Raw genomic sequence first — 26,054 nt, 5'->3', positions numbered from 1 at the left:
CAAAATACTTCATCTTTGCCTCTAATATCCTTCCGTCCAGTGAGCAGCCATTGGGCATTATTTCCTGAAGGATGGACTGGTTGGATTTTCTTGCCAAGGTCCAAGGCACTCTCAGGATGTTCCTCCAGCACCAAAGTTCAAATGTGTCTATCTTCCTTCTCTCAACCTACCTTATGGTCCAGCTTTCGCATCCATAGATTACTATGGGGAATAGCATTGCTTTGACTATGCAGACCTTGGTTGCCAGTGTGATGTCTCTGCTCTTCACTATTTTATCATCGAGGTTGGCCATTGCTCTCCTCCCAAGAGATCATCTGAGATCATCCCAAGAGATGCATCTGAACTCTGCAGTCATTTTCGTGCCTAGAAATATAAACCCTGTCTCCACAATTTCTCCCTCTGTTTGCCAGTTATCACTCAGTCTGGTTGCCATCATCTTGGTTTTTTAATGTTTAACTGCAACCCAGCTTTTTGGCCATCCTCATGAACACCCATTCTGCCCCGGTTTCATTGCAAACCCTTGACACAATGTTATTTTCCCAATGCAATGTCCTATTGTTGCAATGTTCCCAGCCACTTTTCTCGTCTCTCTTCTCCCCCAACAGAACGAACTGGTCCATACGGATATCATCAAACTGCTGGTGGAAGGGACGACGCTGGAAGGGCCGGAAGGGCTACAGCTGAACACCATTGGTATGCATGGAAGGTTTCTCTCCACGCTTTCCAGGCCTCTTGAATGTTAAATTCTTGTACAAATGGTTATACTTGATCGGTTGCATCCGCATGGGTAATTTCTCTATATAGCCTCAGGGTTCAACTCACTTTTGGGTTCTCCCCCATGTTCTTATAGCACTTTTAACTTCATGTTTACAAGTCTCGCTTAGTGCACTTTGATCAGCCCATCCTTATGTTTTTATTGATGTGTTTTAACTTTGTCTTATTAATGGTTTGATTTTAATCGTATATTTTAATTTTTCATTTGTGAGTTTTTGGTATTTGATGTTTTTGTATGTATACTCTTTTGCATTTGTAAGCCGCCCTAAGTCCCTGCAGGGAGATAGAGGCGGGGTACAAGAATCATATTATTATTATTATTATTATTATTATTATTATTATTATTATTATTATTATTATTATTTTATTATGACACAGCAAACAAGAGAGATATGCTGGATTTCATATCACAAAATCACAAGTCGAACACTTCCCAAGTGTCTGGAACTGTGTGATGTATTTTCGGATGATGCGTGCAGATCCCAGCGGGGTGGCCTTTTGCAGCTGGCAGATCGTAATTTTGTCAATGTCTATTGTTTCCAAATGCCGTCTGAGATCTTTTGGCACGGCACCCAAATTATTATTATTATTATTATTATTATTATTATTATTATTATTATTATTAATTTGCATCCGGGTTGGGAAAATGCAGCTACATAGGGGGGAGGGGGGCACTGTTTTCATGACCCCTAGAATCTTTTCTGGGTGACCCCCAGACCCATTAATTTTCAAAAATCATTAGAATGAGTTTGGGGAAAATCTTGCTCCCAAGTTGTAACTTGCAAACCCTCTAATGCAGTTCCCCACTGCTCCCCATAACACTTTTCCAGCCATATTCTGGCAAAAATAGTGATTTAAAACAATACAACATTTCTTCCTGTTACCATTTTGCCTGGGAAACAGTTTTTAAAATTGTATTGAAATGCTTTTAATGTAAGCCACTTTGAGTCTCCCTGTGGAGAGAAAATAATAAACATGGGAGTGGCTCAGAAGGGGAATCTAAAAAAGGAAACCGAATGCCTGGTTTTTGCTGCACAAGAACAAGCCGTATGAACAAATGCAATAAAAACAAGAATGGAAAAGTTCTGCAATGGCCACAAGTGCCGTTTATGCAAAGAGAGTGACAAGATAGTGGAGCACCACATTTGCAGCTGTGAGTAAATAGCCCAGACTGACTATATTTCTACCCTGTTCTATCTCAATCCCAGAGGGGACTCAAAGTGGCTTCCAAAATGGCAATAATTTAATGCTACAAGAAACATAAACATACAAAATACAATATACATTTTACGTTAAAACCCTCAAGTTAGGGCAGGGGAAGGCCTCTTCCTTTTCAGAGGCTCAGATTAAAGAACCCTTTCTGGATTGCGTCTGTACTGTAGGTTAATGCAGTTTGATACTAGTTTAACTGCCAGGGCTCAATACTTTGTTATCCTGAGGGTTGCAGTTTGTTGAGTCACCAATTCTCTTTAGCAGAAAGTTGCTGTGAAGAGCTAAGAACCACTAAGGTTCTTTCAGGCAGGGGGGAATCTTTTTATCCTACCGCTGCCCTCAATTTGTAAAGATGCAACCACCAAAGACTCAGAGAGGAGACCTTTTACTTTTTTTTCTTTCTTCTTCTTATTCACTTTAGATGGTAGCGTAACTTGGTTTATAAGATATGCGACAGAGGCTTAGATGTTGGAAGGACAATAACAAGTTTATTCGGGCACAGAGCTTAGTGGTTACAATATTGTTTTTCACTTAGAGGTATTTTTATTAACAGTTACAATACTAGAATGAGATGAGTCAAACTCCCTAAAGTGTAACTTCTTTTACTTAAAGTAGTTAGAACTTCTTTCTCTGCTACTTTTAAACCACAGTCACCCCTGTGACATACGATCACAGATTCTCTGTTCCTTACCAGGACACAGACTACATTAAATAAGTCACCAAACTTATTTTATACCGACTCAAAATGAACAATTGAGTCTCCTTGATCCCCTCAACCTAGGATCAATCTTCCCTGTGCCTCATCAGAGCACAGACTGACTCTCTTTTTTAAAAAATTCTGCACTTCTTCAACAAAATGGCAATTGGCTCTGCCTACTTCTCTATGGCAACCAGCCTCTGAGTGCTGAGAGGCAATAACTGTAATACCCTTTTAAAACACAAACACACAATTAAACATATCATCTGTAAACCAAAAATTTGTACTTCATTACAGTTGCCTTTAAAAGATGCTTTTTTGCTGGGTGAGAAATCCAACGTGATTCTTAGGACAGCTCCCTACAGAGAAGAAAAGCCACTAGAGATGTAATATTGATGAATTCTAGTGTTTGGGAGGTAGCCAGTGAGGGATGCACAGGCCCAGAGCAGGTTCCTGGTCTAATGAGTCGGAGAGCCCCGTGCTGCTGAGCCGGCAAAGCGTTTGCACAGCACAGCTCGATCCAAATGGCAAAGTCTTTCTCCTGGCCTAAAGCTTCCAGCCCTTCGTTTGGCTTCTAGGCCAACCTGGATGTGTGCACAGCCCCTGAACAGCCAAAAGTGTTATGAATAGCTTTTCAAAAACTTTAAAGCATGGGTTCTTTTTATTGCAATATCAGTGTGAGAGGTATATCAGAACAACATTAGACATACAGACATACAGATTCTATGCAACTACATTGGATTTACAAACAACAACAGTGGCTAACAAACAAACAAAGGGTGGGTTACATTTTCACTCAGCATTCACACACACCTACATGCATTCATATCATGCATCCAAAGATTACCATATCCTTTTCTCCCTCATTGGAGAAGCACCTGCTCAGGCCAGGCCCTGCTTCCCCTGCAGCCTGCCAACACATAGTTCCCAAATGCCAAAACTCCAAAACCCCAAAATGCATTCTTTCCCCCCTAAGAACAGTGCCAAGGATGAGACCACTGTTTTCCATACAGCAGAACTGACTCCCTGCAACACATATCATGATGTTAGGGATTCCTCTTCTTCAGAAGAGGAAGGAGAACAGGAAAGTGTTCATGAATCAAAGGGGCAGTCGGAATCTGAGGAGGAGATTTTGCAAGTACCCACATTTCAGGAGAGGCGAAAGAAAACAGAGCAAAGACATCGTTCAGATAGAATAGCTGCCAGAAATGCAGCTGAGTAATTGGGAACTGCCCCAGCAGCTGGGAGGGGACTCTGGGCTATAAAGCAGAAGCAGGTGCAGCCAGCTCTTGCTAGTAACAAACTCTAATGCCTAAGCCTTCGCTCCCCTTCTGCCTGCTTCAAGTTTGCATCTGGGAAACTGCTCCTAAGGATTAATTGCTGTTTCTTTGTCTGAAGTAAGACTGCTACTTGGTTTGTGAATTTATCAGAGACTTAAGAACTGTGTTTGCCCTAAGACTTCTTTGCTTTATTTTGCATTATACCACTGAGTGTGCTGCTCTTTATGTTTTGCTGAAGTAAAGCAGTTTTCATTTACTTACCACATTGTTTTAAGGCTGTTCTTCAAAGACAAAACAGGACACATGACTCCAAAATGCACTCCTTCCTCTTCCCTTGAGAAAAGGAGCCCCAAAGTGACTAGACTGCTTCCTTGCAAGTCTGCCACTCCCATACACCATCTCCACTGAGCATGGCGGGTGAACAGCATTGCCTTCTGTCACACTTTCTGGATCATCATAAGATCACTTATATAGCAATATTTTGCTGAGGTTGTCCCAAAGTTGTAAATGAATGAAAGGCATCTTCCATCCTGGAATATCCTGGTTCCACCTGTTTCCTGGACCAGATGTTGACTCTTCTTGATTAGTGTTGGCCTTGTGTTGACTTCCTTCTTGACAGATGTAAACATTTCCTTAACTTGGTGTAAACATTTCTCTTATCACTGTTTATTTATTTATTTATTTATTTATTTATTCATTCATTTACAGTATTTATATTCCGCCCTTCTCACCCTGAAGGGGACTCAGGGCGGATCACATGATATACATATAGGGCAAACATTCAATGCCCATAAACACATTGAACCGAGACAGAGTCAGACGCAGAGGCAATTTAACCTCCTCCTGAGGGGATGTTCGATTCTGGCCACAGAGGGGAGCAGCTGCTTCATCATCCACTCTGACGGCACTTTCTCATTCCAACATTATAAATTAGTTAAACTTGCCTCCCCACTTTTTTTTATAAGTGGTACCTTATTTCCTACTTGATAGATGCAACTATCTTTCGGGTTGCTAGGTCAGCAATGAGCAGGGGCTATTTTTTATTTTTAATTGATGGGTGCTCACTCCGCCACGGGCTGGCCTCGAACTCATGACCTCGTGGTCAAAGTGATTTATTGCAGCAGGCTGCTCACCAGCCTGCGCCACAGCCCGGCCCCTGTTACAGGTCTTATCATAGTTTACCAGGCTGGTCCACTATTTCAGGTCTCATTAGCAGGTTTTAATTACAATTTAGCAAGCAGGCAGTTAATCATTGCAGGCCTTAATATTTTGAACGGTGTCTTCAAAATTTAGCTTTCATTCATTCATCTTCCGTACAGTTCCATTCATACCATATATTTATATTTCATTTTATCTTGTTACAAAAGAAGCCAGGACAGTTTCCTCCAGTGACTTGAATGGCCACCTAATCCAATGGAAATGCTTTTATTAAACCACACATTGAATTAGTAGCATCTCGTTGGGATGCGGCAACCAAGGCTGTTTGCTGATCTGCTTTTCTGCTTCCCAAACAGGCTGCGGGACATCGTTCGACTTCCACAAGAAGATTGACTATTTGTTCCTTGTGGGCACAGAGGAGGGCAAGATCTACAAGGTGAGGGCCTATCTTCTGCCGCAGCAGGGCTTGTTTTTGTCTTGATTCAAAAGGCTACACGGGGCTTCTCTGCCGGAGCTTTATCGGCCACGGTTTCCAGTGCAAGCTGTACGACATACTGTACCAAAGCCAGACATGTTCTCAATCCTTACAAGATGTTTTTTTAAAAAATTTTTTATTATTATTATTTCTTCATACAGATAACAAAACAATACACTGCAAACCTTTGCCATCTAAATGATAACACAAAAACTGATTACAAACTTTATGGCTGGGATGCAGGTTCCAATTGTGATTCCCTTTACCATATATCTTAATTAATTACCCTTTTAAACCCCCCATCCCACCCACCCTTACCACCCTCTTCCAACCCCCCCTCCCACCCCATCTGGGTTGCTTGAATCAATACATTGATTTAATTGTCTGGAAGGCCTGATTTAAAGTTTTCTACCTATCTTTTCCTTCCGTTTTGTCAATTAAACAAGACCATTTCCCATGCCAATCTTGTCTTGACTGAGTATTCAAATATTTATTTTTCTTTTCATGGATGAAATCATTAATTAAATATTCAGAGAGATACGACCACCAGGTTTTCAGGTCCCACCTTGTTTTATCTTTCCACCCTCTGGCAATTGTGGCATGAATAGCGGCTATCATAAATTTTAATATATCTGACCATTGGTTGTTCCCCTTCTTTACCTCTATGTTAAGGGACAAAAATCGAGCTTTATCCCAATATAACTTTTGCTCTATTATTTCCTCTATTACTGCTCTAACAGCATTATAGTATTTTTGGATTTCAGAGCAGTCCCACCACATATGGGAAAAGGAACCAATTTCCCCGCATTTATGCCAGCATTTGTTAGAAATGTTTTTCATAATGTGAGCCAATTGATAAGGGGTCCTGTACCATTTTGAGATTATTTTCTTTTGTGTTTCTTTTATTTTTAGATGTTTAATTTTTTGGGTTTTATCAATCCAGGAGTTTACTAAGTGTTCGTTGAAGTTTATATCCTGTTTCCAGGCCTCTACTAAAGTATGTTTTGTATTATAGGATAAGGCTATTAATTCCTTATATAATTCCCCTATAATGCCTTTCTCTTTTTCTATTTTCCAGCCAATTATTTTATCCATTGGGGCATCTACTGTTTCTTTCTTTTTTATTTCATGTGCTCTTTGTGACAGCCCTGCCCAAGCTAACCAATACTTTAAACCGCATTTGTCCTTTATCTTATCCCATTTTTTTATATCTCCATTAGGTTCCAAGAGGTCTCCTACCTTATTTACTCCATTCTCTTTCAGGGACCTGATTAAGTTCTTAAATGTTTTATCTTTGTTTTCAAGGGTTTCTAGCGGAAAGGGATCTATTTTATTTATTTGTAATTTATTTTGCCATCTTTTCCAAACCTGCAGTGTTGAGAGAAGGGGGCCATCTCTTAACTCTTTAAGCTCTTTTTTATCAATGTTTTCTCCCATAAATGAGCCCTTTTTCCAATCATTTAATTCTTTCTCTAGTTTCACCCATTTTTTTCCCTTTCCAGTTCTAGTTCCTATCCTTACAAGATGTGACCAAAGGCTGACTTATATGGGGCTGAAATATAGGGTTGAAAGCAGTATTCTGTGTGCCAAATCACAGTCCTGTCTAGACTGGCAAACACATGACTCTCCAACTGTCTTTGGACTGCAGCTCCCGGCATTCCTCAGCTTGGGCTGCTAGGGATGGAGGATGTTGGGATATTATTGGGTTCGATTCCAGTCGATCCCAATTATATTCCTAGAACTAGAAGGCAGAAAGCCTTTCCCCACAACTTGGGCTGAAGGTGTAACCCAAACCATGTGCTTTGTTGTCATTTAGTTCCAGTGAACAGAAAGGTACAGGATGTTGGGAATTGAAGCACACGATCTGCACTTTACACAATGTTTTTTACACCACTTGCATCCTGGTAGTGACATGTGCAGGCGTGCATGCAGTGTTATTTCTCTTTTGGTACAATGTGCAATAATTCTGCTTAAGGAGTGTACATGTGGGACCATGGCTCATGTGTACTGTAGTCCGCACACTGCACAATGATCTCCTTTCAGATACTCAAGATTGGCTCTCGTGTCCTTCTTTTCTCAACTTTCTCTTCTGGACTGGATCACTTCTGGAGGTGAGCATGCTCTATAGCAGGTATGGGCAAACTTGGCCCCTCCAGGTGTTTTGGACTTCAACTCCCACCATTCCTAACAGCCGGTAGGCTGTTAGGAATGGTGGGAGTTGAAGTCCAAAACACCTGGAGGGCCCAAGTTTGCCCATGCCTGCGACAAGGGTACCTCCAAATTCTTCTCCAAATTCTTTGCCATGCACAGACTTTTAAGTGGAACAAGGAGTCACGATCAAAGCCACACTCTTCCTTCAATTTGTTTTTCAAAGCTGCTATTAAAAAAGGACACCACTGCCTTTGAAAACCTTCCCGCAGTTAGCCTGATAACATGTGAGTTTTTAGCCGCAGAGCAATTATGGCGCATGGCAGAGAGGAGCACCGTTAACAGCACTTGCTTCGAAAGCCAATTAAGTCACTATCTTAATTAGTTACCCCAGGCCTATTTGCCACCCTTCCCTGCAGATAAATGGCACATGCCTTAATGCAGATGCGTGTGGTGCTAAACATTTGGAGCAGGTGTTGAAAGAGGGAAGAGAGATAACACGGCAGTGGCCCTGGGAACATAAGACCCGGCGGGACAAAGGTGTGCTCATAGACAAATGTACAAAAGGAAGCCAATGGAGAATATGAGGAAAGTTACTTCTGAAGGACCACAAATAGATATCTGTTTGTTGCACCCCTAGGCTGCAGAGACACCTCAAACCACACTGGAGCCCCAGACTATAAACAATGCAAGTTGTTTGTTGAAGAATATACGTAAGCAATAGCAAATCAAAGTTCAAAGTCAACAAAGCAAGGTTTTAGTCCACAAGGTACAAGACACTTGAGAATCTTGAAGCAAGGGTCCATGGAAATCAAACACACGAATAAACTTCAAGCAAAGTATCAAAATTAGTCCAAGGAACAGGAACGAAACTGGAACAAAGAACAGCATCTTTAACTGGAACAAGAGATTAAAACTTCAAAGCTTTCAGGAACAGTGACTTAATAATCTAAAATCCCCAGGAGCAAGGACAAGGACTGGAACAAAACTCAAGATACAAGGCTACAGGAACTTGGCATGAAAGTCCACAGGTAACATGAAACAAAATTCCATGAAGCATGAAACAAAAGTCAATGAAACAGGAACAACCTCTCGATGAGCAAAGTTACCATCTCTGAAAATCTCTCAGAAGCGGTTCCTCAAGACCTCTTTCCATGAGAACTTTGCTCAAAACCCTTTCTCATTAGCAACCGCTTGCTCCTCTAGAGCCTGGATTAAGACCCAGAATGAATCCCATGTTCCACTCACAAGAGAGCTACAAGCTACCCCTGATGCCACCAATTCTTCTCTGTTCCTCTGCAATGTCATTGCATCATGAAATGCAGCATCAGAGGAAAACAAGTAAACAACACCACTCAGCCAAGTCGAGCGTCTTCCATCTCCAGTTCAATTGCCCGTGGCTGATGTGCTGCTTTCTGGACAGGAAGAAGGTGGAAACATATGGATGATGCTTGGTTTTAGGAATCGTTAAGAATGATGGAGCACCACGGCTTCCTCGGTGCACTTTCAGCAGTATATAATTTCCAGGAGCTCAGTGGAATTTCAGTGACATTGGAATGGTCACCATAATTAAACGAGGCTAATCTATCATCTGAACTGAGGGAAATTAGCTGGGAAGAAGGGTTTACTCAGAAGCCCTTTCGATATCGATCAGCGTTGAATAACCCTGTTTTTCAGGAGAGTCATCCTGCAAGCTGTCCATTTAGTGCAGGCATGGGCAAACTCCAGTCCTCTAGTTGTTTTGGACTCCAACTCCCACAATTCCAAACAATTCCAATAGGCTGTTAGGAATTGTGGGAGTTGAAGTCCAAAACACCTGGAGGACCAAAGTTTGCCCATACCTAATTTAGCACCTCTGTTCATCCTTGCATTTTGAATTCAAATCTTGTGCTGGAATGTGCCTTCAAGGAGGAAATAACAACGAAAATGCAAATGGAGTTGTCTTCGTTTTAAGATTAAATCCTGAAGAATTAAGCATGTTGCAGTAAAACAATAAGAGATTCTGCAGTGGTCCGCAGTGTTATGTAGCATCCAAAAAAGCCAGTGTGATTCTCCTCTGAATCCATAGGACTATAGTGTTGCACCTCAGCACTGGATCACCTTGCTCTTAACACACACTCTACCACAGCAGACTTGGATTTTTCAGTGTATTGATAAAGGATAGCAAAATCTTAATAAAAAGCAGTAAAGAAAGCAGTAATCCAATTGCAAAGGCAATCTGAAGACTATAGTTCAAAGTGTCTAATATAGCAATTCAGTCCTGAAAAACAATGTAGTGTGAACTCCAAAATACAATCCAAACACAGAATCTAGGCAGGAACTAAAGCAAGAATCTTTTTCCATGAGCAGAGACAAGGCAGAAATTAAGCTTCCAGAATCAACATTGCTTTGTCTGAAATCTTTCCCTCTTTCACCCTATTTAACCAAGCTAAGAAAGCATTCCTCTGACCTTGGGTTCCCACACGTTTACTAGTAACTCTCACAGAACCCCTGGGACAAACCTTGTGTCTCTATCTAAGGAAGACTCCTCTGACTCACTGCCAGAGCCACCTGGACTTTGTTGATGTTCAAAATCTTGTGAACGGTCACCCTTATCACTAACTTCAACTTCCCTGCTAGCCTGCGGCCTCTCTGACAATTCAGAGCCTTCAACATTTCCTTGGTCAACCTGCATAAACCCAAATCCCCCTTCATCATCAGACTGAACCACAACATATAGGATCTAAACAAGGAGAAATCCTAGTCCCCTCTTTTGGGCAGACCTCCTCAGGAATAATCCATTGTCCAGTTCTGGGCAAAGCCATCCAAGAAGGAGATGGACCCATTGGAAGGTGTCCAGAGAAGAGTCATCAAAAGGGTCCAGGGGCTGAAAACTGTGAATCTCTATAGGGCAAAGCATCATGCGCTGGGGATGTTTAACTTGGAGAAAAGACAGCTGAGAGAAAGGGACATGGAAGCCATTAGGCTTGTGCAGGGATCTGTTTTAGCCATTTTCCTTTGGTCAATCTGGCATGGTCAGCTTTGTCGGATGGCCCTAACATCAAGGGCACAGCCGTCACTTTTTTTATCTGTTATGGGACCACATGGCAGACAATCACGGCTCCTCCTCATGTGGTATTATGCGGCATGGAAAGATGACGTGTCTTCCGCAAGCCGTGCCTGCTTCCTTAACCTCGTGGTGCAAGGAAGCCCAGCCTCCCTTGAAGGGAAGAAAGGAAAGGGTCCCAGGAGTGGAAAGGGGAGTCTCATAAGTTCCCCATTGCCGCCAATGGGCTTGATCTAACCATATTTTTTTTACTGTGGGTGCACACCCATTTTCAGGAGGAACACGAAAATGGATATAGCGGTCTGCCGGTGTCCGACCAGCAGAAACTGATCGAGGTTCAGCCGAAATGCACAAGCCTAGCAGCCATGTTTAAATACTATTTGAACGGAGCTCACATTAAGGAAGGGAAAGCTTATTTTCTGCCACTCATGTTGACAATGAATTCAAATTGCAGGAAAAGCTATTCCACCTAAACATTATAATGAAAACATTTCCTTTTGGTAAGAACTGTTCATGTGAAATCTGCTCTTGCCTGGTTAGCCTAGTAGAGTCTTCCTCCTCGGGAGGTTTTGCAGCAGAGGCTGGATGGCTATCTGTTGGGAGGGCTCGGATTATGTTTTGCTCCCTGATAGAAACAGGATTGGATAGGATGGCTCTTAGGGTCTCTTCTAATTCTAGGTTTCTACAAGTGTATGATTTTGCGGCCTTCAGTGTACCAGGCAAGGCTCTTGTCCAAAGTCAGTTATAGAATATGAGTGCCCACTTGCATTGTAGCCACGTCCATTGTTGTGGTTTAGTCTGATGATGAAGGGGGATTTGGGTTTATGCAGGCTGACCAAGGAAATGTTGAAGATTCTGAATTGTCAGAAAGGCCGCAGGCTAGTAGTGAAGTAGAAGTTTGTGATAAACAGACTAGTAATGAAGCAGAAGGCAGTGATAAGGGTGACCTTTCACAGGATTCAGAACATCAACAAATCCCAGGTGGCTCTGGCAGCGAGTCAGAGGAGTCTTCCTTAGATAGCAGGACAAGGTTAAGGTTAAGATTTCATCGTCCCAGACATTCCCTTAGGATAGCTGGTAAACATGTGGGAACTCAAGGACAAAGGATTGTTTTCTTAGCCTGTAAGCATGGTTAAATAAGGGAGAAACAGGGAAAGATTTCAGACAAAGCAAGATTTCAGAAAAGGATTCTTGCTTCTGTTCATGCCTAGATCCTGTGTTTTGAATTACATTTTGGAGTTCATGCTACCTTGTTTTCAGGGCTGATTTGCTATATTAGAAACTTTGAACTATATTCTACAGATTGCCTTTGCATTTGGATATTTGCTTTCTTTACTGCTTTTTATTCAGACTTTGCTATCTTTTATCAATAAACTGTTTAAACCTAGTCTGCTGTGGTGGAGTGTGTGTTAAGAGCAAGGTGAACCAGGGCTGAGGTCCAACAGCCGTTCGCTCTGCCTCCTGGACCTCCTCTCCTTCTCCTCTCGGCACATATTCTGTCTTTTTGGCATCCTTCTTGGCTTGCTTAGTGCAGAGCCCTGACTGCTCTGGTTTGACAGAAAGCAAAGCAGTGTTCTTGTGTCACGCTGACCTTCTCCAAGCTCAGCAGAAAGGCTGAAAATCCTAATCAGTGAATTGGCCGTGCAAGGCTGATGTCCTCCTGGAGGTGGTCTGATAGCAAAGCCTAGCATTTAGCACAGGCATGGGAAAACTTGGGCCCTCCCTCCAGGTGTTTTGGACTTCAACTCCCACCATTCCCAACAGCCTCAGGCCCTTTCCTCCCCCCCCCCCCCCCCCTTAGACTCCACTACTGAAGTTCCAGGTAGCTCAGCCAGTTCTGACTTTCAGGAGCTTCTTCCTAATTGGGTTGCTGTGAGTTTTTGGGGCTCTAAAATCAGGACAGTATACAAAAAAAACACCAATCAGAAAACAAGGTACAGTAGAGTCTCACTTATCCAACACTCGCTTATCCAACGTTCTGGATTATCCAACGCATTTTTGTAGTCAATGTTTTCAATATATCATGATATTTTGGTGCTAAATTCGTAAATACAGTAATTACTACATAGCATTGCTGTGTATTAAACTACTTTTTCTGTCAAATTTGTTGTATAACATGATGTTTGGGTGCTTAATTTGTAAAATAATAACCTAATTTAATGTTTAATAGGCTTTTCCTTAATCTCTCCTTATTATCCAACATATTCGCTTATCCAAGATTCTGTCTGCCCGTTTATGTTGGATAAGCGAGACTCTACTGTAATTCCAGACAGGAAATAATCAGGGCCAGCTAACACCTCCCAACTAAGGATTCCCACAGGCAGGAAGCAGCCAGGTTTTGAAACAGCAAGGCTATTCAATGCTAATCAAGGTGGCTAATTGCAACATTCACACTTGCCTCAAGTGTGGGAATTCTTTCTCCCACCCTGGATATTATTCCACAGATATATAAACCCCACTTGCCTAGTTTCCAACAGACCTCATAACCTCTGAGGATACCTGTCATAGATGTGGGTGAAACCTCAGGAGAGAATGCTTCTGGAACATGGCCATACAGCCTAGAAAACTTGCAGCAACCCAGTGATTCCAGCCATGACTCTTGCAAGACACCTTGGCTTACATTAGCAAAGCCAGTCGTATTGTAATCTGGAGTTTTCTGCAAAACTGACTTTGTGCCACTTTAGCTGCATTAAAGACTAGAAGTCCTTAGAATTCTAAAGGGAAAAAAACTCTTGTTTACTGGTTGTAATAAGAAAGATACAAGTTGCTTATAAAATGCACAATAAAAACAATTTTTTAAAAAAGACTTTAAGTCCTTGCATGTTTTTTGGGCATCCAAGAGTGGCTTCTGATCTTCTTTGGGTCTTAGGGATAGGGCAAAAAACCCCCTTGGAAGCCGAGGACAGGGAAACCAGCAGCCTAAACAGCCTTGGAGCCGAGTTGCTGATTTCCCTTCTCACCGCGTCTTAGTGCTTAATATTCTCTATTCGCTCCTCGACAGCGGCTTTCACTTAGCGCATAATACCTGCTCTATCCCTCTTTGGCACCCTGCATGGAGCCTCTGTTCATCACAGTAATTTCCTTATGCGCAGCTTTGTAATTCTGAATCCAGTGGAGGAATTAGGCTTAATGGATGTATTTATAGAGCTGGCTGGTTTCTGAACAAGTAATAATAAAAACAGCTGTTCATTTCCAGCTATGGGCAGAATTTCTGTTCCTCAAGAGAAGCTGTATTTGGGACATTAAAAGTGGGGGGAACAATTTGAGCAAGAAAGACAAAGACTGAAAGAAAGACGTCAGAGAAATAGTCCCGACCCCCCCCCCCCCCACAAAAAAAGGGAAGAAAAAGAAAAGAAAAAAGAAAAAAAAGAAGGTCTTTTATATATATATATATATATATATATATATATATATATATACATATACATACACATACACACACACACACACATCACATCATAGTATATTCATATATATCTAAAACAGTCACCAGAGAAACCCCCATAGCACCCCCCCAACAAAACATATTTTTTGCGTCTTCCAGATCCTCTGCTTAGCAGGTCCAATTTTCTTCATACTCATTCCCTGTCCAGCATTGGTGTTTTTACTTCTACTGGCCTTGGGATGTTGTTTTCTCCTGTTCTGTAATGTTCTATTGTTTATTTTATTTATTTAATTCGTTATTTATTTTTTCTAGATATTGCTCCGATTTACTCCAATCTGTCTTTTTACGTTGTTCTGTGATACTATTTGTGTCAAAATGTCCATATTTTTTTTAACTCTAAGGCTTTTAATGTAACAATAAAAGAATAAATAAAAATCTTTTAAAAAAAAAAGAGAAGCTGTATTTGGGAATGGAAAGAGAGTTCCAGGCTGCTCAAAGGCTTGGGGTGCATCTACACTGTAGAATTAATGCAGTTTGATGCCACTGCGTCCAACCTGTGCCGCAGGCTCGTCTTTGTCCAAACCCAGATCCTCTTCACCTATCTTTGCTACCACATTGATGGCTCATTTTGGAGGAAAAAATATGGGGAAACTGTATTGAAAACTCTTGGTGCTAAATCAGGCATGGGCAAATTTGGGCCCAGTTGTTTTGGACTCCAACTCCCATCTAGGGGCCGGGCTGTGGCGCAGCTGGCTAGTAACCAGCTGCTATAAATCACTACTGACCAAGAGGTCATGAGTTCGAAGCCCGGGTCGGGTTAAGCCTCCGACCATTAATAGCCCCGGCTTGCTGTTGACCTATGCAGCCCCGAAAGACAGTTGCACCTGTCAATTAGGGAAATTTAGGGACGCTTTATGCGGGAGGCTAATTTACAACACCATAAAACTGCCAGCAAAACACGAGGAAAGGAATGAGGAAGTACAGCCACTACTGGACGGTGAAGCAACAGCTCCCCCTGTGGCCGGAATCGTGAAGCTGGAAAAATGTTAAAAATGCCTCTGAGTCTGTCTAATGTATGTTGTTTGTCTGTTGGCATTGAATGTTTGCCCTATATGTGTTCATTGTAATCTGCCCTGAGTCCCCTTCGGGGTGAGAAAGAAGGGCGGAATATAAATACTGTAAATAAATAAATAATAAAATAAATAAATTCTTAACAGCCTCAGGCTCTTCCTTTTCTCCCTCAGTCATGTTTCCTTTGAAGTCATGCCATAAATGTCAATACTGGACATATTATGTGGAAGCATTCAAAGTTGTTGTTTTTTTTGGAAAATATTTTTTATTATGCAATTTGTAAGCAACTTGTATATTTCTTGTTACAAAAAAAATAACTCAAATTCTTTTCTCAATATAATAAAAACACATCAAGATAACCACAGCCAGAATACCAGAGTAGTGTGTGGAAAGAAAACAAACCTAAACAATATAAGTAGAACAAAGCAAAACCCAAAAAGGAGAAGAGGAAAAAAAAAGAAAAAAAGAAAGAAAACAAGAAAAAAGAAAAGGAATGTATATTTTAACAGTTACTGTATTTTCCCTGTAACTTCCAGAGCTCTGGATGTGGTCCTCTTTGTGTTTTTCTTTGTTCATATATTTTGATTTTGTAGTAAAAAAAACCTGCCTTTGTTTTATACCATACTAGCTGTGCCTGGCCACACGTTGCTGTGGCAAAGTGGTGGTGGTATTGGTTAAAAATTGTTGTGTAATTTTTATTTGACGTTATTTGCAATTTTTTATTAATTTTATTGTAAGTTATGTTTTTATTTATTATATTTTTATTTATTATATTTTATTATTTTCTTGTATTATTTTTAGTTATTTTCTGTTATTATAGTATTTTATTGTATTAATTTTTAGTGTTTTTTATTATTTTTTATTGGGTTGCTAGGAGACCAAGTTGGAGGAGCAGCAATTGGATAAAAGCAATTATTCCTCTCTCTCTAATTAGGACTTTATTTTTCTTTTCTTTTTTTTGTATCAACCTAGAGCCGTGGATGATGGGTTGTGTTGTCAAATTTCGAGGTTGGGGGGCCTGTAGTTTTGTTGTTTTGTGGGTCGCCGTGATGCCATCACTCTTTTATATATATAGATTCCCAGGAAGTTTCCTTAGTCCAATTTTGTTTCATAGGTTTCCAGTCCATTCTGTTTTTAGTGATTCTGTCCTGTGCTAATTTTTGAGTTAATAAATCCATGTTCATCACGTCCATCACTTTGTCGATCCATTTCTCTATACTGGGTACTTTCGAGGTTTATAGAAGACCATTTGGCTGGGATAATCAAAGGGAAATTGGGGAACAGAGGAAGCAATACAACCTGCAATCCCTTGTGTCTTTCTCAGTGCTCCAAGTCCTACTCCACCCAGTTCCTGGACATCTTCCATGCGCACCACATGGCCGTGGACGCCGTGAGCTGGAACCCGTTCCACGGCAAGGTCTTCATCTCCTGCAGCTCCGACTGGACCGTCAAGATCTGGGACCACACCATCAAGTACGTCTGGCGAGGAATATGCCTATACTCCAGGCATGGGCAAACTTGGGCCCTCCTGGTGTTTTGGACTTCAACTCCCACCATTCCTAACAGCCGGTAGGCTGTTAGGAATGGTGGGAGTTGAAGTCCAAAACACCGGGAGGGCCCAAGTTTGCCCATGCATGCCATACACTTTCCTGAGCAGAAAGTGTGGTTATTCTTTTCAAAATGCTTTTTTGTTGTGGCCACATTCCAGTAGCATTCTCTCCCGATGTTTGGCCTGCATCTGTGGCATCTTCAGAGGTTCTGTTGGGAGTGAAGCAAGTGGAGTGCATATATACCTGTGGAATAATGTCCCAGGTGTGAGAAAGAACCCTTGTCTGTTTGAAGCAAGTGTGGATGTTGCTATTAGCAAGCTTGAATTAGCATTTGAGTAGCCATAAAGTTTGCAACCTCTGAAGATGCCAGTAACAAGCTTGATTGGCAGTGAGTAGCCTTGCAGCTGCAAAGTCAATCAGTGAGAGTATTTGCATAGAGGTGGCCTGGCTGTTGTTGCCTGGGGGAGGTGTTCCCTGGCCCTTGATTGTTTGTTGTCTGCAGTTCTCCTGCTTCTGAGTGGTGTTCATTGTTGAATGTCTTGATTCTGGTATTTTTTAATACTGTTAATCCACAAATATATATATATATATATATATATATATATATATATATATATATACACACACACACACACACACACACACACACACACACACACACACCACTTGTTTCGCTACCAACAAGTCTCAGAGGATGCCATTAGCCACAGATGCAGACAAAATATCAGGAGAGAATGTTGCTGGAACATGACCATACAGCCAGAAAGACTCATAGCAAACCGGTCATTCTGACAATGAAAGCCTCTGAACAATGACGGTGTAGAGGATCAGGGTGCATGCCGGGTGGGTTTCTTCAAACACCATCGATCATCTTCTCCAGCACCCTGATGAATTGGTTGCAATCGTCTGCCTCACCAATTCCTCTGTTCAAATGTCAGACTCAAACACATCTGTAGTCTGAAGTCCAAACATTTATTTCAATATCTATAATACATATATTTACAAAGCACAGCAAAAGCCATTGCTCTGAGCTGGCATTCTTCTATAGCCTCTTCGCTCGGCAAGCACCAGCTCAACACACAAAGATAAGAAAGCACATTCCTCAGTCCGAAGGAAGTTCCGACCTCCAAAGGTCGGAAATCATGCCTGATAGGTCAACAGCAGGCTGCCAGTCAAAACTAGCCTGCTGTTAACTGTTTCGTTACTGAAACACACACTCTTGCAAAACAGCAGAAAACACTTGATTTACATTTCATACACATACAACCATAATCCAACAAACAATACATATGCCATTCTTATGTTAGGCTTCTTGTTTCCTGGTTACATCCTGCCGAACTGCCGAACCTGAATCCCTTCTTGTATGAACTACTTGCCTTCCGTGATGTGTCCGCATTGGCACTTGGCTGCCTTCAGAGACTCCATTCCCATCGCTCTGAAAAGGTCTCTTCTTTCTTTGCAGGACTCCCATGTTCATCTATGACCTGAACTCTGCCGTGGGCGACGTGGCCTGGGCTCCGTACTCCTCCACGGTCTTTGCTGCCGTCACCACGGATGGAAGGGTAAGGGTCCAAAGGGGTCTCTGGGGGGTCCTTTGATGGAACACAGAGGAAGGGAGGGTCAAGGGATCTCGTGATAACAAAGGAAGAGCAATTTGGCCAGAAGTAAATTGAGGTGCCAGGCATTTCTGGAACTATGTTTTCCCCATTGTTCTGGCTGAACTTGTGAACCTATCTCTTGAGCCCACCTAACCATACAGTAGGAGCCCTCGATGGCGCACCGGGTTAAATCACTGAGCTGCTGAACCTGCTGACTGAAAGGTTGGTGTTTCAAATCTGGTGAGTGGGATGAGCTCCTGCTGTTAGCCCCAGCTTCTGCCAACCTAGCAGTTTGAAAACATGCAAATGTGAGTAGATCAACAGGTACCGTTCCGGCAGGAAGGTAATGACGCTCCATGCAGTCATGCCAGTGGCCACATGATCTTGGAGACGTCTACAGACAACGCTGGCTCTTTGGCTTAGAAATTGAGATGTGCACCATGGGTCCTGTGAGATGCTGGTTGCGGAAACCGAGTGTCAACTTCTTCCATGAAACTTGTTCATTTTCGGCAAAAATGTATCCAATTGTCTGGTGATTATGTGGAAAAATGAATAGTGGTAGTTAAAGAGCACATTCTAAGGATTATTTCTGCATTTGGTTTATTAAAATATTCCCATCCAAACCCAAGTAACGAAGCTGGAGGCATTACTTTTCATTCAACCCTTGTAATTCAGCATGGCTACTTAATGAAAGAAATCTGCTCTAATAGGATACGCACTAGTTATGGAAGGCACCGGCAGGGAATACGTGGCTTTTGTATGCCCCAAGTTTGCCATAATAATAGAGAATTGCTCTTTCATTTAAAAAAAAAAAAAGGAAGAACATTCTTTGTAAAAGAGAGATCAAACACACAACCAGTTCTCTGCATCAAACGCCTTGGATTGTTCCGGATGAATGGCCCAGGACTGACCGCCAGCCATCCCGGGGTGAACACAAAGCAGGAGGCTATTGCAGAAAAAGGATGTTTTCAAAGGATGTGATATGACGAAACAGGACTTGGAGGAAGTCATGTCTTTAATGGGTGGTTAATCCTGTTAAAGTTACTCCTGATGGCTAAATGGAGCTTCTCTTTCCAGTGACGGTCTACCTCTGAATCCTGTGCATTCAGATCCTCCTCCTTCCCTTGACCTGGCAAAACTACAAGTACCAGAACTCCATAGCATTGAGTCATGGCCATTCTCTTTCCAGTGATGGTCTACCTCTGAATCCTGTGCATTCAGGTCCTCCTCCTTCCTTGGCCTGGCAAAACTACAACTCCTACAACTCCCACAACTCCATAGCATTGAGTCATGGTCATTGAAGGAGTGTCAAACTGTATTAATTCCATGGTGTGGATGCACCCCAGGGCGGCTGAGATCACCATAAATACCAGCCTTCCCTGCGGCGGATGAGCGATGTGACGGCTGCTGAGACAGATGCTGCCGAGGGATTTTGATTCCTCATCGCCGCACATAGCAACCTTTGGAGAGTTGAAAGGTTTGAAACTCGGCAACAATCTTTTTGAAATGCTCCGGCATTTTTCAAACCGCTTTCTGTCAGTCGAAAGGAGGTTTGCCCTTTTCTGGGGCCTGACAATAAACGCGTACGGCGTGGTGCTTTGTGTAACCAATTGGACCCAACGTGGCATCCTTTGCCTAAATCTTTCTTGGGCTGGCAGGTGCTGCTCTCATTTTTTAAAGGTTTTCACCAGACAAAATATCCTGATTGATGCAAGTTATCTGAAGCATAGGACAAAACCGGTTCCATTTTGGTGGCAACAAAGGGATGTGATTTGGGTGAAGAGTTTGGCCAGGCATAGGTTCACCATTCAACACCTGGCCTTTGGAGAGACAGCCAATGGATGACCAGCCTCATTATAATTCTAATTCTATTCTGAATGTTATTAGGTTCCTTTCACTGGGATATTTTAATCTAATGATTTTATCTTATATTGCTGCTATAGTCCCCCCACCTTTGAAGTTGACTGAATTGCATTGGTGGTTGTTTGATATTATTACTATTGATATTATTACTGTTGTTTAAATCTTTGTTTTAACTTGTTTATCATCTTCTTGTGTTTTAAACTGTGTGTATTGTTAATGTATTTGCGCTGTTACTTTTGTAACATTGTGAGCCGCCCCGAGTCCCCACGGGGAGATGGTGGTGGGGTATAAATAAAGTTTTATTATTATTATATTATTATTATAACACCATTATAAACCCCCTGGTTTCATCCAAAAGAGAATCTGGGAGCTGTAGTTCTGCTCCCTTGAACTACAGCACTGGAGCTCTCCAGCAAAGCCTTCTAAGTACCACAATAGCAAACTGAAAAACCCAGGGTTTTAATGCCATGGCAATTAAAGTGGGATCAAGTTGATACACAGTCAACCCTTGGTACTTCGTTAAACTACAACTCCTGTTGTAGATCTCCGAAGCTTGAGGTGCTCTTCCTGCCTATTACAGGGGAAACAAGATGATTCCTAATCCAACTGAAATCCAGATGTGTGCTTACATCTTAAGAACAGGCAAGCATCACAAGTTCTGAGGATGACCTGGGAAAGTATCCCACTAGAGCATGGCTGCACACCTTGGAGTTACTCTAGATCATGCTCTGACTTACAAGAAACACTGCTTGGGTATCAAGTAAAAAGTGGGTGCCAGAAATAATATCATGCAAGAGCTGATTGGCACGACCTGGGGATCACAACCAGACACAGCAAGGACATAAGCCTGTGTGTTTTGCTACTCTGCTGCTGAATACGCATGCCACAGTGGATGTGGCTCTTAATGAGGCATGCCACATTATCCCAGGATGTCTACACCCCACACCGCTGGAGGAATTATACTGTTTAGCTAGTATTGCACCACTTGACATCCATCAGGAAGTAGCAGCCAGCAATGAAAAGACCAAGGCAGTGACATCTCCGGCCCATCCGCTGTTCGGATATCAGCCAGCATGCCAATGACTTAAATAAAGAAATAGCTTTCTAAGATCTACAGAGATACTTGCAGGAACACCTCAGCAAGCAAGAGTCCAAAAATGGCAGGCTAAAACCTGAAAGCTCTATACATGGCTGATACCAGATTAGAAACTCCCTCCTCGTGGAAACAGATTCATGTACATCTAGAAAAGATATTAAATACAAATTTTAAAATGACACCCCAAATGTACCTTTTGAACATGCCCGAAGAAGAATTGGAAAGGAAATACGGAAGAGTTTTGTTTTACGTGACAGTGGCAGCTCGGATAGTATACGCTAGATATTGGAAAACCTCAGAGGTGCCTCCCTTAGCAGAACTGGAACAATATATTACAGAGTTGCTGATAATGGACAAAATAACTATACACTTAAGAGGAAAACCTTTAGAGAACTATGTTAATGAATGGCAACCAATGATCCAATATCTCAATGGAAAATTAATTTTAAAATGTACATAGAGGAAACTAATAGACTGAAGGCAAGGAGGAAACGGATATTAATTTGGAACTTATTTTTATAGGTACTATTCAAATAGAAGACTGTGACCCCTTATTGAAAATATATTGTCTGAGAAATGATTATGAAAGACTAATAGATGAACGTATTGCACTGTATGCAACAAACACTTGCAATGTATATATATTGGAATGGATGAAAATAAATAAACATTATATATATATATACTAGCTGTGCCCGGCCACGCGTTGCTGTGGCAAAGTGGTGGTGGTATTGGTTAAAAATTGTTGTGTAATTTTTATTTGACGTTATTTGTATTTTTTAATTAATTTTATTGTAAGTTATCTTTTTATTTATTATATTTTATTATTTTCTTGTATTATTTTTAGTTATTTTCTGTTATTACAGTATTTTATTGTATTAATTTTTAGTGTTTTTAATTATTTTTATTGGGTTGCTAGGAGACCAAGTTGGAGGAGCTTAGCCTTCTAACTGGCAGCAATTGGATAAAAGCAATTATTCCTCTCTCTCTAATTAGGACTTTATTTTTCTTTTCTTTCTGTTGTATCAACCTAGAGCCGTGGATGATGGGTTGTGTCATCAAATTTCGAGGTTGGGGGGCCTGTAGTTTTGTTGTTTTGTGGGTCGCCGTGATGCCATCACATATATATATACACACACACACACACACACACACACACACACACACTCCCTCCTGGGCACACAGAAGACTGGGCGACTTGGAAGGCACTGAACAGACTGTGCTCTGCACAATGAGATGCAGAGTCCATCTTAGGAAATGGGGCTACAAAGTGGAGTCCACGACATGCAGGTGTGGAGGAGAGCAAACCACAGACCACAATGTGGTATGTGCCCGACCACATGCACAATGAATGGAGGACCATCTTACAGTGACACCAGATGCACTCCAAGTGGCCAGATTCTGGTCAAAGGAAATTTAATATGATGCCAAGTTTTTAACTTTGTTTGCGATTTTTTTATACATGATAACTGTGATCTCAGTTCACTTCTGACATGATAAATAAATCCCGGCAGCCTCTCTGTTTGGCTCCAGGGAGCCCAAACGGTGGAAACGGTCCAGTCCATGGCAAGCGGTGTTGGGAATGGAAGAGCCGTTAAGCTCTAATCACCCTCTTTTATGAGGCAAATTCCCATTAAAATAGCAGAGTAAAGAATTGCAGCAGCGTGAGACTTGAGACTTACGCGAGTGTGAGTTTCGGAAGGCCTCTGTGTCATCAGGAAGGCAAAAGGGATGCAAAGTTAGCTTTAAAGATTAAAAGCATTTATTGAGGTAAAAATAAATCCATTGATGGATAGAAAAGGTTTGGGTCTAACTAACTGATCTATCCTGTTCTAATACACATAGACGGATTAAAATAACAAAGCTCTATAGATAGGCTACATTTTGACTAATAGAGGACAGAGGTGCGTCCTCTTGGGAACAAAGCAAGAAGCTGGAATGGCGGTCAGCCTCGTGGGTCTGGTCACTTCTTCTCTAGGGCCATAAACATTCCAAAGGATCAAATTGGGGAAGTTACGTCAGAGCCCTAGGAGAGATTACATTTCTAGGAACATCAAAGTGTGGGCTGACCTAAATAGGATGGGAACCAGGAAACAATGGTGAATCCTATCTAGGTATGCTTTGGAAAAGGGGAAAGGATTCCCTCAATCTAACTCTATCATCTATCTGACTACATTTAGACTTGAGTAGTCCAGGGTGATTCCCAACAAGCGGAAGCTGGGCGACGGCACAAAGCCCCTCACCACAGAAAATGCTACCTCTGCACTCCATCATCCGTCTTCCATGGATAAGACGGAAAGGAGTCCAGAGAAGGGTTTGGAAACCAGGCATCCTTCTGAGGTCCAATTATTGTTCTCATCCTTTACCTTTATTGTGAGAGACATATATGTGGCTTTGTCCCATATTAATTCTTTCCCTATTATTTCTTCCATTACTTTTCTTATTTTACTATAAAAGATCTGAATTTTTCTACAGTCCCACCATATGAGCCTATTCCCCCACATTTGTGCCAATACTTGTTCGAGGTATTTCCCATTATATGTGCTAATTGGAGGGGGGTTCTGTACCATTTAGAGATTATTTCCCTTTGTGTTTCTTTGATCCTTATGTGATTAATTTTATGAATATTATCGATCCAAGACCCGATTAGTTTCTCAGTAAAGTTTTTTTCGTGTTTCCAGTTCCAGGTCTCTATAAGCGTTGTTTTTGTGTTGTAAGTTAAGGTGATTAGTTCATCATGCAATAGCCCAGTCATTCCTTTATCTATTTCTAATTTCCTTCTAATTATTCTATCCAGTTGGATTTCAGCTACTTCTCTTCTTTTCATGGCCTGAGCTTTACTGGACAGACCTAACCATGCTATCCAGTTCCCTTGACCACATTTATCTTTTATTTTATCCCACTTTAATATTTCTCCATTGGGGTCCATGAGGTCCCCACTCCTTTTAATACCATTTTCCTTCAGTGCCCTAATTAGATTCCTGAATGTCTCATCCTTATTTTCCAATGTTTCTAATGGGAAAGGGTCGATTTTATTTATTTGAATGCTGGTAAGGTTAGAACTCCACTTTAACTCCTTTCGAAAGCTTTTTTTAATTGATATTCAATAGGAGGTGAAATAATTCTGTGCAATATAGAGTAATATTTATTTAATGGTGTTTGCTTTGGTCTTGTAGTAGGGAGTGCTGGCAGGGGAAAGGCCTCTATTACATTCCATCTGCTCTTCCATTAGGATGATATTTGGAAGTTAGAAAAATAAAATTTATGTAAAAGGTAAATGTAGAGGTTTCCCCTGACGTTAAGTCCAGTCATGTCTGACTCTGGGGGTTGGTGCTCATCTCCATTTCTAAACCTAAGAGCCGGCATTGTCCATAGACACCTCCAAGGTCATGTGGCCGCTGGCATGACTGCATGGAGCACTGTTACCTTCCCGCTGGAGCAGTACCCATTCATCTACTCACATTTACATGTTTTCGAACTGCTAGGTTGGCAGAAGCTGGAGCTAACATTGGGTGCTCAAGCCGCTCCCACGGGGCCGGGCTGTGGCGCAGCTGGCTAGTAACCAGCTGCTATAAATCACTACTGACCAAGAGGTCATGAGTTTGAAGCCCGGGTCGGGTTAAGCCTCCGACCATTAATAGCCCCGGCTTGCTGTTGACCTATGCAGCCCCGAAAGACAGTTGCACCTGTCAATTAGGGAAATTTAGGGACGCTTTATGCGGGAGGCTATTTTACAACACCATAAAACTGCCAGCAAAACACGAGGCAAGGAATGAGGAAGTACAGCCACTACTGGATGGTGAAGCAACAGCTCCCCCTGTGGCCGGAATCGTGAAGCTGGAAAAATGTTAAAAATGCCTCTGAGTCTGTCTAATGTATGTTGTTTGTCTGTTGGCATTGAATGTTTGCCATATATGTGTTCATTGTAATCCGCCCTGAGTCCCCTTCGGGGTGAGAAAGAAGGGCGGGATATAAATACTGTAAATAAATTTGAACCTGGGACCTTTCGGTCTGCAAGTTCAGCAGCTCAGGGCTTTAACACACTTCGCCACTGGGGCTCCTCAAAATTTATGTAATGATAAAAAAAGAGAAAATGGATCCATCCTAAGTCAGGCAGAAGCCAGATAATGGCACAAAGCCCCTCACCGTACCAAGGCCGACTCTGCACTCCACCATCCCTCACCTTTTGAGGTCACACAGATTGCATCCTTTGTTGCCAGGTTACCAAGTCCTTTCTTTGTTGCTATTCTCCGTCTTCCTGACTCATCCTTGGGTCTCGGTGAGATCGGAGGTGATCCCGCGGCACCTGGCCTTCCGCTCATTCACTTAGTCTTTCGAGGCTCGGCTTTCTGCCCCATTGTTTTCCCAAGGCTGGCTCATGACTGAGAGGAAGCCTGCTGGGATGGTTGAAATCATCCTCATTTCTCTCTGTGCTGAGTGCAGGAAATAATGCAGCTGGATCAAGGCAAACCGGTGTACCATACTCCGTGGGTAGTTTAACATTTCAGGTGCCCAGATCCAAAATGCTGGAAACCGATCAAGGGAATCAGATCTTTTAGCCTTGGGGATAGACTTCTTCAATTGTGCAAGGATATTTGCAATTCCATATCTTCTCAGAGAATCATAGAGTTGGAAGGGGCTCCTCAGAGGCCTTCTAGTCCATGCTCCTGCTCAGTGCAAGGTATGGTTTGCTGGAAATTG

At 41.9% G+C, this 26,054-nt stretch overlaps 1 protein-coding gene across 2 annotated transcripts in view; it reads left to right on the top strand.

Moving 5' to 3' along the window:
- The window catches only part of dnai1 (dynein axonemal intermediate chain 1), a 230,483-nt gene that overhangs the window by 127,957 nt on the left and 76,472 nt on the right, over window positions 1-26,054 (top strand). For both annotated transcript variants that reach the window (XM_062972641.1, XM_008120590.3), the window contains exons 15-18: window positions 606-693; window positions 5,478-5,557; window positions 16,571-16,719; window positions 18,259-18,358. In XM_062972641.1, the coding sequence (XP_062828711.1) occupies window positions 606-693; window positions 5,478-5,557; window positions 16,571-16,719; window positions 18,259-18,358 (417 nt within the window). The remainder of the gene's footprint in view (window positions 1-605; window positions 694-5,477; window positions 5,558-16,570; window positions 16,720-18,258; window positions 18,359-26,054) is intronic.

Source organism: Anolis carolinensis, chromosome 2 (assembly GCF_035594765.1).
Source record: "Anolis carolinensis isolate JA03-04 chromosome 2, rAnoCar3.1.pri, whole genome shotgun sequence".
Lineage (NCBI taxonomy): Eukaryota > Metazoa > Chordata > Lepidosauria > Squamata > Dactyloidae > Anolis > Anolis carolinensis.
Note: the sequence above shows the minus strand (reverse complement) of the source record. Positions and strands in the feature narration are given on the sequence as shown.